This window comes from Thunnus thynnus, chromosome 16 (genome assembly GCF_963924715.1).
Source record: "Thunnus thynnus chromosome 16, fThuThy2.1, whole genome shotgun sequence".
NCBI lineage: Eukaryota > Metazoa > Chordata > Actinopteri > Scombriformes > Scombridae > Thunnus > Thunnus thynnus.
In genome coordinates this window covers 13,353,882-13,371,826 of record NC_089532.1, presented here as the reverse complement: position 1 = coordinate 13,371,826, position 17,945 = coordinate 13,353,882, and the positions used below count along the sequence as shown (strand labels likewise).

The 17,945-nt window shown below is 39.1% G+C and overlaps 1 protein-coding gene across 1 annotated transcript; it reads left to right on the top strand.

Moving 5' to 3' along the window:
• Window positions 1–9: 9 nt before the first annotated feature.
• LOC137200219 (psychosine receptor-like) lies at window positions 10–3,181 on the top strand. Its single transcript, XM_067614873.1, has 2 exons — window positions 10–502; window positions 1,279–3,181. The coding sequence occupies exon 2, from the start codon at window positions 1,312–1,314 to the stop codon at window positions 2,260–2,262; it is 951 nt and encodes a 316-aa protein (XP_067470974.1). The 5' UTR covers window positions 10–502; window positions 1,279–1,311; the 3' UTR covers window positions 2,263–3,181.
• The last annotated feature ends 14,764 nt before the right edge of the window (window positions 3,182–17,945 follow it).

Here is a 17,945-nt window from a genome sequence, read left to right as displayed (position 1 = left end):
AATTACAGCATCCAATAATGCTTTCAATGTACATATGTGGGTGTTGTTTTAAGACAGACTTGAAAAAATGTAAACCTATCCTTTAGAGCATGTATGCTCAGCCAGCCATAACTACGCTATGGAAGCAATTAGTCAAGCAGATGCGTATTCTTTTATCAGAGGACAGAGAAGAATAATCAGCATCACCTTTACCCAAGTCAACATCTATATTGACACACCAAACATGAATAGCAAGCTGTGTATATACTTTGTATCCTAATTAAATCTGCTGTGTGGTCCTCTAACACTGGTAGTTTGTTCTGTTATGACCTATCACCCAGTAAATGACATGTAGTCAGGGACAACAAAGAGGCAGCTGCTGACTCTTCCTGTTTTTATAAGCAGTGGAAGACAGGACAACTGAATGAATCCACTCCACAAAAGTGTTTAATTTTTTTTACATTTTAATCATGAATTTTATGGACAGAATTTGGAGCAGAAGTACGACTAAATAAAATAAAAAGTAAGTACAACTCTATATAAGTTTTGAACTTGAAATGAGTTTTTGCTTTTCTTTGTAAAATATTGAGATAACACAGGTTTATGGTTGAAAGTTAAAGACTTAAAGCATCAAATGATAGATGGTCATGTTTTATCCCATGAACTAGCCTGTTAGAAGGGTACAGCTCAAGCCCTTTTTAAGTTTCTTCTCAATTTTTCAGATGATACATTTTAGACTGATTTTCCTCTTTCCAGGACGTCATTGATTTTACATTCATTTCAGCAAGGTGTAAACATCACATCTAGACATTACATCTAGATAAACTGTAATCCATCATAGTGAAAATTTGACCAGCTATGGTTTTTGTTACATTATTGTCGTGTGGTAATGCAATTGCCGACAGGATGTGTTTTGAAATGTCTTCCTTGTCAGTGCAATCAAGAACATTGCAACATCAGAGACTTGAGAGCCGGTTACTGCAATGTTTTTAGGCAGACTACTCAGAGTAGACGACAATAAAAAGATACTCAACATGCAGATTGAATGGTCATTGTGGTGGATTACCAATTTGGAGCAAGTTTCTAAACTGTGCAAGTTGATTTTTAAAATTTATTGAAATGTAGCAGTCCCAAAGGCTGCCTGGAGGGTGGGAAAAAAAATCTAAAATATTTGCTTGGAAAATGTTCAACAATAAATTGAAGCAATTTGTGATTAATTTGCCAAAATAAGAAAAAACTCTTGATTTCCACTTTAGATATTCATATGCATTGTTGCGTTTGTTCCTTGTTTCTCTAAAGGTGTGTGCATATACTGTAGACATCACATCTGCAATGGAAAACTTAACCCAGGCCACTAACCATTCAGAATGTTACCTGGTTGACAGCGCATCCGGGAGGAGGCCATTTCTATTTTTCTATCTGGCTATCATCATCACTGCTATCCCATCCAACTCCTTCTCCCTCTATGTGTCCTGGCAGCACATTAGACAGAGGAACGAGCTTGGTGTGTATCTATTCAACCTGGCCCTGAGTGACCTGACCTTCACTATCGGCCTTTCTTTGTGGCTGGACTTCCTTTGGCGAGGAGTTTGGGCTCATGGAGGATATGTATGTGTGGTATCTGTTTACTTTCTCTTCACTAACTTTTACACCAGTGATGCTCTCCTCTGCTGCATTGCTGTTGACCGGTACTTGGCAGTAGTTCACCCATTAAAGTACACATCCTTGAGGAAAGTAGCCACCGCAGTGGCAGTCAGTGTTTCCATTTGGGTGCTGGTAGTCTGTTTCAATGCCACCACTATCACTTGGGAGGACTCATACCATGAAAACAACATGTTTTCTGTCTGCTTTGACATCTCCCTCCCACTGTCAGAGAATCTGGCTCGAGTTAATGTAGTACGCTTCTTCCTGGGATTTATTGTTCCAGTTCTCCTTGTGATGTTTTCCACCTGGGGGATCTGTGAGGCAGTGAAATCCAACCAGGCCACAGAGGAACAGGAACGTAAACGGATTTCAAAGCTCCTGACAATAGTTTTGTTCTGCCTTTTGTTCTGCTTTGGACCTATCCACGTCATGATGCTTCTCCGCATGCTGGTGGACGATTGCGGGGATGTCAAATGGCTTCTTTATCCCTACAAGATCAGCATAGCTATCTCAAGCCTCAACTGCCTCGCAGACCCACTCCTTTACTGCTTCATTACTAGAACGGGGCAGGCAAATGTCAATCAGGTTGTTCTTTTCTTTCAGGGAAAGAAGAGAGGCAACAATGAAGGGATGGTATAGGGTAAATTAACTACAGAAGCATCTAAAGTACAAGATAAAATAATGTAAACTCCTTGTGGTGATCTTTACAGTTAAACATTAAACATTAGACAATAATCCTCAAGTAAATGACTAATTTACAGACACTGCTTCAAATGTGAGACAGTGTCAAATGTGCAAAAAAAATGTCAGCTGTTAAAGGATAATGCTTCTGTTCTATGTGTTTCATGTTGTCAACAATTGATTACGAGAACAGCTGGGTATCTGACAAACATCACAGTTATTCTGTTGTGAGAAACCTCCAGACAGATACACAGAAAATGAAGGGATTTCTGTGTAAATTTGACGCCAGTTATAATTTGAATAAACTATTGGATAAGGAAAGAATATTTGTTTTTTAACAACCCCTATGACTTTTGTCACTGAACAAGAGCACAGTACATTTGACTGTGGTCTCTCTTCAGCATGTTTTTTTTCAATTTGTATGTTATGTAACGTGCCGGGGGAGGGTATGTTTCCATTTAACACTCAAAAAATGTTGTTGTTTTTTTTCTTTCTGAAAGTACCATGATCTCATTAAAACACTGTACATACAGTTTGGAAAATTGATTAAGATTAATCTTTGAGTACCAAACACAATCTACAGTAAAATGCTGTGAATTTGCAAATAAAGGGCTTAAGAATTATTTCAGTAACAATTGTAAAATTTACATTTAAGCCAGTAGTTCTGTCAGAGCAGCCACTCTCAAATTTGTGTAAGTCTCACCTTGAAATGACACTGTATGTTCGAACACATTGTTTTCTGTGAAAAAAAAAAAAAAATTCAAAATCATGTCATGGTGTCAAACTGCTCATGAAATCGTTTAGTATTTTTTTGCATCCTTGAGTCAAAAATAAAAGCCATAAGCAAGAGCATTTGGATGATGTATTTTTAAATGAAAAGACGGCCAATAAAATCATATTTGCATAAAAATCTGATGACAGATAAATGTAAAACTATGTTCCCAAAAATGTAAAAATATATATATATATATTTCACACAATACTTATCTATAGGTTGTGCATAGTCATACATACTCACTAAGTTGAGTGTTTCAAATGGTGTACTAAACTGCTCTCTAGTGCACAGTTATTGAAGTGCCATCTGTCAATGTAATTAATCAAACTAGATTACTTCCAGAGGTTTACCCTTGCAATCATTTCTCATATAAACATTTTCACAACAAACTGTTTGAACACATAATTTGTTATATTTCATTACTGTAATGTTGTCTTATAAAGAAATGTAAGAGCACCATAAGCATTTCCCTCTTAATATATGCATATTAATGATACATAGCTAGTGGAATGTGCATAATTTACACAGGTAAACATACATTCCTGCAGTTCATAGACACATGCATAAGCAAAACAAGCACAAACATGCACACACACATTGGCCATATATCTTTAAAAGAAAGATAACCTTGGGGGGACCTTTATTATGTCCCCAGATAAGAGGCGAGCCCTGTGTGACTATGAAAACAGATTGTGCCTTAAAAATGTGTTCTTGATCCTTATTTTGACCGAACACTATGACAATGCAGATGTGTGAAAACTTGCAAGGTTTTGCATTTCACATTTTTTTTCGCCTGAGGTATTTAAAATGCATGACACCTCATAATAAAGGCTGGTGAGGACATGTGCTCCTCCATGTGAGTCTTTGTCCTGCCCCTCTCTTCCATCCATCCATCTATCCATGTCAGATAATGTGCTGCACCTAACACTGAATCACCTGCATCAGCAGAACCTGGGGGCTATGACGCCCATTTAAATACCCATCTCCTCACCTTCCACTGTCCTTGACTGTGTAACAGACAGCCTTCTTTATATGTAAAGTACAAGTGTATCCTGAGATGGAGATAACTGAGGATCAATACATTTTGTCAGTGAATCCCTGCCTCTACCTGGATGTTGGCAGAGTTTCAGTGGTGGCACATGTGAGAGCCTGCTCATGCCTCCCAGGCATGATGAATGAATAGGACTATTATCTACACTGCTGATCTGACTGCATGCATCCACATGTAATAGAAACATAATCCTTCTTGGAATAAAAGGGTAAAGTGCGAATAGTGCTACAGCAGTTACAAAGGTGATTCGGGATGTTTTGACCATTTATTCCTGATACCTTGTCATCAAAGGGTCTACCTGATGCAACATGCCTTTTAAAATTTTGTCTGAAGTAAAAAGGAGTCTTGAATCAGGTGGCAAAGCTACATTTTGGCCAGTCCCAGCCCTCCCAGCTGCAACTGGTGCTATAGGTGCTGGCAGGCGGGCTGTGGGAATACTCAAGGTACTGCACACATACACGTGCTGCAGAGAAAATCTGAACCAAGTACGCACGTGCTAAAAAAAGAAAGACTTGGATAAATATAGTAGTCTAGGGTTGTGTGGTAAGAACATTACATAAGCCATTTGTAATGTAAACTATGAATAGAATCAGTCTACTGTTACTGTAACTGTATCGACTGCAGTAGTTTTATGAATAAAACCATGCTGTCAATGTGGTTTTATTTATGTTCAGCAATTTGCTGCAGTAATATCGTAATAGTAATATTTCCTCTCTCATAGCCTCAATTTTTTTTCCTTTCATTATTACTCCTACTCCTTTTTATGCCCTTTTGTCTATTTGAATTATTCATTATTCTAATCAAAAAGCTTTAAAAAGTCTCCTCCTAGCAATCTCCCAGTCTATAATCCAAACTGTCTCTTTCCCTCTCACCAATTGTTTCTTTCCCACTTACCAGATGTGTCTATATAGTATCTGACTCAGCCATAATAGTCGTTATCTTTAGTCTTTAGAGAGCAGAGAAGCAGAGAGCATGCAGTTGAGAGCTCTTTGTTTCACTCTGACTCCTTCTCAAACATCTGAATTTGGTCATTTTTAGTTTGTGCAGCAAAATGTTTCTAAGCAGAAGGAATGGCAAAATTTAATGAATAGCAAACCTGAAATGCTATTCTCTTGTATAATAATACCCAGTTGTTTTACTGTTCATGGCAAGAAAATGCTAGTTGAAAAGACACATGTAGGGAGGTTAAAAAATTCTGGTAAGGCTTAGGCAACTAAAACAATGTGGGTATTTGGTATCACACTAGAGAATTTTTATGCCATGATCCAATATTGTGGCATGGCAGTAGAAGGTAAATGACCAGCTTAAGATAGGGACCATCTCAAAAGTACATGCAAATGAACCAAGGGAGCTTTTTAATTCTTTTGTGAATATCTTTCTCAATATTTTTCCTCATAGACACTTAGCTGTATTTTCATCTGGACCTCGTTCCTTTGCATGCACAATGTCCTTCCTTTTAAAAAAATATGCAATTATGGCTTGTTTTTGGCCTGTTTGACACTTTTTCAAAGAAAATCATGCATAACCCAATGCAGTTCTGACCTGTCTTTTTCCACCCACACCATTACTCACAGCTTTTATTTAGACTGTTTAGAATATTATATTATTTTGTTGGCAGCTAAAGTTAGATAGATTTAAGCATCAATGAGGAGTAAAATATAGATGTCTGCTCACATTGTATCTGTCTTAGTTGTCAGTCCCATTCAATCCAAAATTTGTCTAAAGTTCAAACCCAACTCTCTCTGAGTTAAAGCCCCCTGTGGTTCTTCAGTGTCACATTATGCTGTGGTTTGTCACTTTCTCTCAAATGGTTTAGATGACATTATATTACACCTCTCTTCTCTTCAGTATCTCAGCTGCTAGACACGATGTCAGGCAGATTTCACATTTCTCTCTCCTGTTGCATTTGATGTCAACCATGCTGGGCTTCTCCGGGCGAACGTCTGACACTCCCTCCAACCTTTCCTCTTCATCATCCTTCCTGTCACTCCCAGCACTTTCACACTTCTCCTTTTTTCACAACAACTCCTTGTTCTGGCAATAACGTCTTGAAGTCTTTATCTTGGTGAAATTACAATCAGACTCTTGGCATATAAATTGCTATTTTAGTACACATCTCCTAAAAAGTTTTAATGTGTTGAAAATGTGTAAACAAAGTAATAAATCAGTGGCACAGCTGAAGCAAGCAAAAGGAAAAATAGAAATCTTGGAAGAGCCAGGGTTTTATTAGCAATTTCCCAGCAGTGCAGATCAAGTTGAATCAATTTGACTAATCAGGTCCACCTGTTCCCATCTTGACTGGTGACTTATGCTGACAACAGATGTTAAAAATAGTGATGTTTTTTGTCTTCTTCTAGTGCTGTATTGTTAATACAGCAATAAACTATGACAGTACAGGTTACTGAACATGCTTGTTTTTATCTTTGAAGTATCTCTTATGGTAATGAATTTTGAAAATTAAATGCGGGACCTTTATCTCACGTGGTTGGGTCAGGGATTCGTTTTTTTACACCTCCATCAGACCAGAACTAAAATGATGGTGGGACTGAGGGTTTTGCTTGGGTTACTGCCATACTGTACATTAGGCTTAATGTTAGCCTCTTGTAAACAGAAGCCATTCTTTTCTACTTGCATCCTTTCAGCCTTCAAGACATTCATGATTTTTTAAAAATACTGTTTTAGGGATATCTAAAAATAGCAACAGTCCTTCCTTTGAAACTTAGGAGAAAACAAGAAGTCAGTCCCACCCACAGCACTGGTGAGTCATGCTACTCTGCAGGTCATAGTTGAGCAATCTGATATGATTATATGATATGATATAAATGCTTTGAAATATTAGTTATATTAACAAGAGTGAAAATCTGATTTCTGCTTTATGCATGACTAAACATAGGGAGTGAGTGAGCTCCCACAGAAGCCCTTCTCTTGCCTGATTCATGGCCATTTTGAATATGTTTAAAGGGAACTGAATGTGGGCAGGATTCACTGATACAAATCCCTCTTCTAGGGTAACAGGCAGTGAATTCATTATGTGTGCTCCATCACAGATGACAAGGAGAAGAGTAATTTTTCTGTAGCTACCTTCACTGAGATTGTTTTTATTTAAGAGCACTTGTGCATTTGGTAAGATCAGAATGTGTGCACATGCATGGAGGGGCATCCTTTCTGGGTGAGACACACAAACCTGTGAGTTCATTTATAAATGCTCTAAAACAATTCTGCAGCACCCTCTGGGTAAACTGCTAAGCTCTCTAATGGGGGAAAGAACTTTGAGGCTAAAACAGTCTGATGGTTGACATCAGTTAAACGTGCAATATAGGACATTCAGTCCCATGTGAGTGCATGCGAGTGTGCATGTTAGTGCATATGAGTCCCTCGTGTCCTCTGCGTCCATTTTCAGCCAGGTCACAAAGTTTATCATATTCCAGCTAAACAGTACACTAAAATATGCTTCTGAAAACATTTGAGGCAAGAAATAGGTAATACAGTAACAGAATCTTGATCCGTTTTTGATCAGCACTGCCTAGTTTGACAGTTTGATCTGAGTTTCACAAGTTGTCAGTTCAGGGGCCACTCTTTTTTTCCAACTTTATTGAGTAAATGATGCCTACATTTGTTTTGGTCTGAGATGCTGGTGCTATAGTGCAACATCTAGGAGGCTGAATGTCATATATTGCACCTTTAAGATTTCATTAACTGAGAGTACAAAAAAACTGGAGCCATAAGAGATGCTTTTTAGCATCACAGAAGTTTTTCCATGAATGAATAATCTTTTGACAGAGATAAAGACCAGAGGGATGAAAATACTTTGCCAAAGCCTCAAGTAAATAAAAATAAAAATTAAAAAAAGTTTGTTGCATACTGATTTATCTTATCAAAACACTGAATTTGATTTTTACATTTCAACTGCACTATTAGATGCAGATGCAGTTTTAAGCAACTTTGAAGCTTTTGTTCACACATTTAAGACACAAGTTAACATGGAGATTTAGCATAAGACTTAATGGCTTAATTATACAGCAGCATGAGAATGATGTGTCACAGGTATGAGCCAGAAGTATAGAAAATCAGTATGTATCGGTATATAAGTATAAATCTGTATATCAGCTACCATAGTCAAACTCTCCCACATGCTCCCTTTCACCCTCTGCTGTGGCCTGTCATGTGAGTAGCCACCCATCACAGTCTTTACTACTGCTTTTCTGCCCTGGTAGTTGAAGAAAACACAGCTGATATGTGTAAGGTTCAACACTAAGTACATGAAGAGAAGCAAAAAGAGGAAGCATAGAGATGTGTGGGAAGATAAACATTTTGTGCCACTTTTCAAGAGCTTTGATTAGTTTAGATAGATGCAGTCAAACTAGCAGAACTGTGTCTAAGATTTTGTTTTTATATAGTGGTCTGAAGCAAGTTTAGGTAAAAATTACTTTCACATAATGGATTTTTTGTTGCTTTTTGGCCCACTTGTATGTTTTTATTGTTATTTATTATATCAGTAATTAAACTGATGCTTTTAATTATACTTCTATATTCATATTTATATTTTACCTGACTAGATATATTTGGGCTCGCGTCTATGCACAGCACTGGCTCTGGAACCAAACTCCTGGAGAGGGGCTGGACTCTCCTCTTTTCTGGTGTTGCCCAGGGTGAGAGGCTCTGGGCAGGTTTGGGGATATTCATGGGTCCCTGGCTGAGCACAGCAGTATTGGAGGGTTGCCTCCTTGTGACTATGTGTTGCTGGGAAGAAGACTCTGACTGTTGTTCATGCACATGCACTGAACTGAGGGGGTGCGGCCCAGCAAGTCCATGCTCTGCTGGGGGACTTGAATGCCCACATGGGTGATGACGGAGAAACCTGGAGGGGGGTGACTGGGAGGAACAACCTGCCTGATCTGAACCTGAGTGGTGCATTGTTGGACTTCTGTGCTAGCCATGGATGGGCCATAACAAACACCATGTTCAAGCATAAGGTTGTTCATAAGTGTACCTGTTCTTATTCTTTCTTTATTATTATGCCACTTAAACCCTTAATTTGACCCCCTAAACATACTCAAAATCTCACCAAATTTGGCACACACATCAGGTCTGGTGAAAAGTTTGATAAAATGTAAAAATTAAGTGCCAAAATGTGCTCTATAGCGCCACCTATGTATCTAATATGGCTGCCACGGCCTGTAGGAATGTCGTAGAGAGATTGAACCAAAACTCAATTATTCGTCTCATCAAGACCTACAAATCATATGCTGACACCCCTGACCTAAATCCAACAGGAAGTCCGCAATATGCCCATCAAAGTACGACTTTGCACCAATTTTGGACCCCCAAGAAACACTATCTCCTCCTAGGGCGTTAATGGTATCGACTTCAAACTTGAGTACATGACTTATGATACTGTGCTGAACAAAAGTTGTTAAAAACTTTGTAATAACTCGAACGGTTTAGATATTGTAAGCCCTGAAAGTTGTAGTGCCACATCACAGCTTACAATGTAAACCAATGGGGAGGCAATCTTTAGGCATTGACTTTGTGTCAAACAAAAACAAAACTGCCCAATGTGCGCAGAGGCGCGAGGACCCGTTAATTATATTTTGTATACATTTATACTATGTATGACCTCTGTAAATACTGCATTAGAACATTCTGAATTGTAAGTTGCATTTAATAAGCACAAAAATGGAACTGTGCATTCATATTCGAATGGATCTAGAATAGCGACATAGCAGGTGGTTTATTGGAAAACTTGACATGATAGAAACAACATCAAACTAATAATAATTAATTTTACACAAAAATTATGTTTAAAGTTTTGTTTTTTTGAACATTTAGTGAAGCTCATATATTAACTGACTGTACCAGCTGATTGGGTACACTTGTACAATCCAATGCAACAGCCCTGCAGTAAATTCTATCTTTGTGAAGCTTAAATGTTGAATTTTCTGTTAACTCTGTTGTTATTTTTGATCATCTAGTTAGTGATGTTCTAATGATTTTTATTATATTGATAGATTCTTGAAATATTTTGACCCTCCCCATTTAAATACTACACATGAGGGGGTAGATTTACATAAATTATAGTAAATTTTTAAAATACATCAATGCTTATTCCTCATCTAAACTCCTCAGTTTCATATATGAATATTACTGTTTTTTATATGGTCAAAAAATCACTGACAGAGCATTTTTATGCACCAGCTGATGCTTGATAGACATGTTTGTCAACAGATTGATGTTTTCCTCAGCTGTTCAGGGACACCTACTCTAGCATCCACTTCAATATCAATGACACTGATTGACTGTCTAAGGTCATGAGTAAACAGACAAATAAATACACACAAACACATAGATAGTTTGAAAAATCTTCCTGGTTTATTCATCGTGTGGGGGAGGAATGGAGATACAGATAGAGGGACAGAGAGTGAGGGACACACAAAAGAGAGAATAAGAGGAGGGGGTGGAGCAGGCTCAGGTCACTTCCACCTTGAAGGAGGGCTCCACAAACACACACATACACACACGCCCTTTATATTACATGCAATTTATAGCTCTCCCTTTCCTGGACTGCCTCCCTGATTAATTTCTTTTGTGGTGCTGTCAGCCGGGTCTTTTTACTGGGTGCCGTATACACTTAGACACACGTGACTGTGGCTCTTAGCTAGCAATGCATGGATGGAGACCTTGGGCTCCAGCATCCTGCAACACACTAGGAGTCAGTTACATAATAATGAATTCTGTCATGTAATTACCCAAAAGCTGCATCAAGGCAAATGCATGGTGATAATGTATATTTTTTTTAAAAATGGTGAGGCTAAAGGATAAAAATAAATTTAAGTCTGCAGAGAAGTGATGCTTGGTTGACATATTGTGTTTGAATAAATTCAGTAAATTGAGAACATCACAGTGTGTCCTTGAGTGACTTACTTTTGTTTTTGTCCTCATTCCCTTGATTTTTAAGGGCAAAATTGTGCAAATATTATTTAACAGATATTTGCAATTATTAAATAGTGGAGTACGGTATAGAGTACATGATAGCATTTACTGTCCGCTTAATAATTGTGGAGATGTTTGTTTGAATAATGAAATCAAACTACAATAAGTACTAAAGAATCTTCACATTTATTAACTATCAAATTAACGGGGGACAAGGGCAGAAATGCTGTGGTTCACACTACGCTGCTGTTACAGTACCTGGCACAGGCCATGCAATCCTGTACCTGCAGTGAAGTTGCGATGGACTGGTACCTCATTAAAAAAGCTCCAACTGTTACCGAAGAAAGCAACCTAAATCCTGGGCCACCCCCAGCAAATAAGACAGCAAAGAAAGTTGCTGCTTCTACAAGTGAAAAATGGAAAAAAGACTGGCTTGGTGTTGAAGAGGATAATAAGACAACTCTCCTCTTCTGTAAAGCTTGGAGGGCTCACCTACCCAAACATAGCCTTGAACATCTAAAAGCTAATGTTGACTTTGTTAAAAGAAGCAAACAGGTTAAAAAGTATTCAACTCATCATCACCAAACAAGCAAGCATCACCGATGTGCTAATGGTAAGTAACATTAACATGATCACTAAAGACTTTAAAATGTGTTTGGACCAGCGCAAGTTGGCTAGATAACATTAATGTAACAGCCTACATGTGGGTCTTGCCGACTGGTGGGGGGATCAGTGCCGTTGACTAACATTACTGAGCTCAATGCACCAAGTAAGCTTTTTAGTCCCAAATCTAAAATATATTTTTTCCAATCAATGATGCAGTGCTGGATAGTCGAGTCTATAATGTTATTTCATCCATGCTCAAAACGTCAGCAGGGCAAACTTGGAGATGAAATAAACATGCTAAAAAGCTTCAGTTATTCCCAGAACTGCATCAATAAAGAAGGAATATTACATATATTATTATTGGCTCTCTTGAGAGTAGTTGTTGGTACTAGTCTGTAACTTGAGGCTGTGGCATACAATACATCAGACCTACAATGATGAAATCATCAAAGTCAGACTGGTTTGACTTGTATGAGATCTGAATATGGCAGTCAGAGTTTTTGCTTAATCTCATTAGATCAAGCCCATTAAATATTGTCATGATCCCATGATCATTATATTATACTGCCATCTAGTGGTTTATAATGAAGGCTCTTCCTAAATAAAATCTTAGTTGTTGAAAGGGAATTGGCCTGCATTATTTTGCTTTTCATGTGCTTATTATTGTAGTTAGAAAATGTAATGTAATGTAATGTGATTACTGTATGCATTTTAATCTGGTCTTATTTTACATTAAAAAGAGCAACTTAATTCACTAATTACTGCTTTTTAAAAGTGCCCCCAAATTTTGTAAATGCCCCAATTTTTTAGATAGTGGGGGCAAAAGTTGCTCGCCAAATATTTTTGGAATTTCCTACACTGTTAACTATGTTTTATGAAAAGTATTTTAACAGAGCATAATTACATCATGTCTTGAGGTCAAATTTAATCAATTCCTATTCAGTTGTTTTACATGGACCATAATTCCTCACAGCTAGCTACCACATAACCCTGTATATGAATGTGCCAGTTGAAGGATATACAAGTTTAATAATGGAAGAATAGTAAAAAAAAAAAAAAAATGCAAATATAGGTTCACCTTAAAGCTGCTATAATAAATATTTGTATATCAACAATGGCACACATGACTCACCACACAAAGGTGATTCCAGTAACCCAGGCACACCAAGTTGGCTATCATGACATTACTAACTTTAAATATGACATGTAAATGACTAGGCCTATATTATTTTGTGAAAATTAAATATCTATATCTAAAGGCAGCAATACCATACAAACAAGTTAAATGTAGATATCAGATGTCTCATACTGACCAGCCAACACCTTCTTAGGTGAAATGGGAGAAGGCACAAGCTCTTTGTAAGCTATGCTCAGCTATTTTTCACTGGCCTTAATTAAGCCATTTTTTGCCATTTCATGTCCATGGCAATAAAACTAGAGATGCAAATTGCAGGTTTACAGTATACTATACAATTTACATAGAAAACTGTGATTATCAGCTGATAAAAATGGAAAAACAAATTTGTTTATTTCTCACTGAAATGTACCTTGACTGCAGGCTAGTTATAGGGAAATGAATGACAATTTTATCCATTTCACACTGACTTTTGTGCTTGTGCCTAAGACACAAAATTGAACAAATGTGTTTGGCATACGGTTACATTGTAACCTTGGTTCTCTGAGGGAAGAGACTATCTCTCCACTCCATTACATATTTCATATGTACGGCGAATGATGCCCCACTGCCCAGTCATGCCCTACAGTTTACCTGCCCCTGGTGCGCCCAAAAGAGCCACCTGAAACTTTCCTGTTGCCTGCTGAATCAACTTAGCCACATCTGGTCCGAACATAGCTGAAGGTTCCACTGGCAATTTCAGTAAACAGTCCTAATCTCCTTACAGGAGCTCGGCCTGGGACAGCCACAGGTGGCCTCTAACAACCCAAAAGGATGCCATGTCTCTACCTGCAGCCCATGTGTCCTCCTTCATAACAGAAGAGAGGACTGATGAAGCCATTTGAAGCTCACCCACTACGCCAGAGCCCCCAGAACTGTCCTGCACCTGACGAGACAGGTCACGAAGGTAAAGGGGCAGAATGGCCCCAGTATTGGCCAGATGGGTTTGTGTAACCATAGCTCTGTGCAGCTTAGCAAGCAGGCCATCCATAATCCTGCAATTCCTGCTAGGGCAGATGGCCTTGCCAAGAAAGGAGCTGGAGGGAGAAATCAGCAGAGAGGGCATGATCCATTGGAGGGAGCAACCCACAGGCAACCTGCTCCCTGTCATGCATGTTCAAAAATATTCAACATGACACAAACCACTTGTGTGTCGCTGCTGGCGAATCGAATTGTTTGCACACCTGGTCTTTAAAGTCAGGCAGGAGGGGCACCCACACTGGCACGGGACAAACCTGAGAGGTGGGTGCCACAGGATCTTCAGGGAGGGCAACATCCAGAGCACTGGTTTCCCAATAACCTCATCAAAATGGCTGGCTTGTGAGGTGCCACCTGCCATTTGCCCACAGGATAAGTCATTGTCCTCAGAGGAGAAGACAGTCTGCAAGGGCCCTTAACACTCCCCTTTTTCCTTCATGACTTTCATGACTTCAGCCATTTTTCCAGTTTTCCCCTTGGGCACTGCATGCTTCACTCCAAAAAAGTGACAACAGGCCTCTCTGGTACGTGCAGGCAGTATGAAACAGTCTACGCACGACTGGGGGTTCTCCCTGGACAAAAGTGCATGCTGATGTCCCAAACACAGCACACACTTATCATGCCCATCTTCCAAAGGCATGAAAACTCCACAACCCACACAAGAGTGTCCCTGGTGGCTTGCCATACTTGACATATTGCTACTACCATTCTTAATCAGGGGGCAGGGACGTGCAGTAACCCAGAAACTCCACTGACCTCCCTGTTTACCACCAGCCCTGTGGGAGTACTTTAAATAAACTTTGTGGAGTTTTTTTGGCATGTCAACTGGTGCTCTGTGAGCTGCACACTTGCATTCGGATGTTCTGTCAAAGGGGAGAAAGAGGGGAGACGCCTGCTATCAGCCAACCCGGTCTTCACTCAACACGGTCTACCATGGAGCGCATTAGCTGGTGACTGCAAGCAATATTCTTCAGGGGCACACTGCCATCTAACTACCCCAGATTTATTTGCACCGGAAGCAGAGAGATGCCAGCTCGACTGGGATGTCGAGCTTTCCCACCCACTGTTAGCCAACTTAAACAGTCTGCACTCAGCATGGGTCCCACCAAGCGCGTTAGCCCACAAAACCACAAGCAATACACTGGTATAGGGAATCACAGCCACACATACTGCACCTTGACTCAGATGGAGATCAAAGAATCAGATTACATGCCAGCACAGGTGCTTTATAGGTAAACCGTAGGGCGTGACCAGGCAAGCTGGTGTGATTTAAAGAAATATCCATGTACCTTGACAGGAGGGGGATCATTCCCTGTACATATGAAATATATAACGAAGTGGAGAGATAGTCTTGATACCATAGAGAATTGGGAATTACTGGGTTAGTGACTTACCGTTCGTTGTTGTTCTCTTATCTCTTTTTTCCCTCACTCACTGACTGACTACTTTTGTGGGTCACTTATCCATTAAGCATTTGCAAATGGCCAGAAGATGTCGGGATATTGTCCCGCCCACAACTCAACAAAATATGATTGGCTGAGACAACTGTCAAAATCAAATTCATGGCCACATTGACTTTAATTACACAGGCATTCTTTACAGCTACTGATAGTCCTGGCAGGGGGGAGTCGCTGATTCACCCAGATACAATCGGAAGAAAAATTGTAATCGGTCCATTTCCCATTCCGTTATATTAACCCACTGTTTGCCAGGTCATATTAGTCCAAGTTTATAACAATGATCTATAGATTATTGCTATTATTTCAGTGAATAAAAATAATGATTAATGATCAGGAGTACAAAAATTCTGTCAATATTTTCTCTTAGGCCTTCACTGAATACCTTGAAGGCCCAGAAGGTTCCCCTCTGCTAGTCAGTTTCAAGTCAAGTCAAATCAGTTTTATTCATATAGCACCGAATCACAACAGAAGTTATCTCAGGGCACTTTTCACATAGATGCAGGTCTACTCTTTAATTTACAGAGACCCAACATTCCCCCACGAGCAAGCATTTGGCAACAATGGCAAGGAAAAACTCCGCTTTTGGGAAGAAACCTCCAGCAGAACTGGGGTCTAGGTGAGCAGCCATCTGACTTGACCGGTTGGGTTGAGAGAGAAAGAAGGAAGAGGAGAGAGAGAGAGACACAGATAAGCCCAACAACAATAATAATAATACAATACAATAATAACAGTAACAACAAAAATTACAAGAGAAATATTAAAGCTGCAAGCAGCGTTGGTCGGGACCTCGCACTCCCGTTGGGATCAGATGATTTTGCTTCATAAAAATGAGGGATACTTCTTACAAGTGTGGTGTGCTTTTATTTTGAAAGTTTGATTGAAATGTGTACTGTCAGGTGTGTAGAGACAATAAGTAACTGTAGCTGGACACAGAAAAATACTCACATATTTGAATGGAGAGTGTGAGTGAACTCACACCTTTTTGATCATTTACTGCTTCCACATAGTTTTAGATACAAACTTCATTTGAGCTTTAAATGAGTCACAAGACTTTGACCTAAAAATCTTGAATTTACATGTTTTTTCTATCTTTTATTAGGGCCTGAGCCCCAAAGGGGCGAAGAACCTATTGTATTTCATGTGTTTGTTTCTTTCTTCTTCTTCTTCTTCTTCTTCTTCTTCTTCTTCTCATTCTTTCTTTATTATTACGCCACTTCAACCCTTAATTTGACCCCCTAAACATGATCAAAAACTCACCAAATTTGGCACACACATCAGGTCTGGTGAAATATTTGACAAAATGTAAAAATTAAACCCCAAAGTGCCAAAATGTGCTCTATAGCGCCACCTATGTATCTAATATGGCTGCCATGGCCCGTAGGAATGTCGCAGAGAGATCAAACCAAAACTCAATTATTCGTCTCATCAAGACCTACAAATCATATGCTGACACCCCTGACCTAAATCCAACAGGAAGTCCGCAATATGCCCATCAAAGTATGACTTTGTGCCAATTTTGGATCCCCAAGAAATGCTATCTCCTTCTAGGGCGTTAATGGTATCGGCTTCAAACTTTAATACATGACTTATCACACTGTGCCGAACAAAAGTTATTAACGGTTTAGATTTTGTAAACCCCGAAAATTGGAGTGCCACATCACACCTTACAATGTAAACCAATGGGGAGGCAATCTCTGGGCATGGACTTTGTGCCAAACTGGGGCATCTGACGTCTAAACTATAAGTCAGACCACTTTCAAACCTGTATCAATGGATTCGCGACGAAAATTCCTACTAAAATATGATTTTTAATGTAAGATTTGGCCAAAGTCATGGGATTTATGAGGATATTTCACAAGAAGAGTACTCTGAAATCCTTCTCTCCAGCTGAGAGGGAGAGAGAGAGAATGGGAGGGGGGGGATGGGTAAAGTAAGACCTGTCAGCCCAGGTCTGAAGACATCTATATGCCGGTGACAGAAGCCCTTGGACTGCGCCACACTCCAGTTACTTAGTACACATCTGACAGCAGTGTTCAATCCTTACTTTTTTTTCAAGGAGTACATGTGCTCCTAAATGAAAAAAATTAGGAGCACACATATAACTTTAGGAGCACACTGAAAAATGTTCAAGTAACAGTTTCTTAAAGAAAACAATTCATTACATACATATTTACAAGTTATCACATACATATTTAAACTCTTTGTGTGTGTGTGTGTGTGTGTGTGTGTGTGTGTGTGTGTGTGTGTGTGTGTGTGTGTGTGTGTGTGTAAATCACAATTTATGTTGTTTTTAGGGGTGCTCGATTATGGCAAAAATCATAATCACAATTCTTGTTCAATATTGAGATCACCATTATTTAACACAATTACTTTTTGACTCATTTTTGCCAATTGCTGATGTTCATATATGCACATATTTTTTCCCACTTGGCTGAGGAGACTATTACACATGCAATCATATCTCATATATGAGGGAAGCACTCAGGAAGACTGGAGTTCCAGAGTACAACTTTAAAACTTTAATGGACCTGCCAAGAGGGTGGAGCAGCAGTTTTGTTTTGTAGTTTATTAGACAGACAGGAATAATGTGTAGGATTTAATCATTGGTTCACAATCCGAAGCGGAGGGTGGCAGTAATGCACCTAATATGCTGGTTGCCAAACGCTG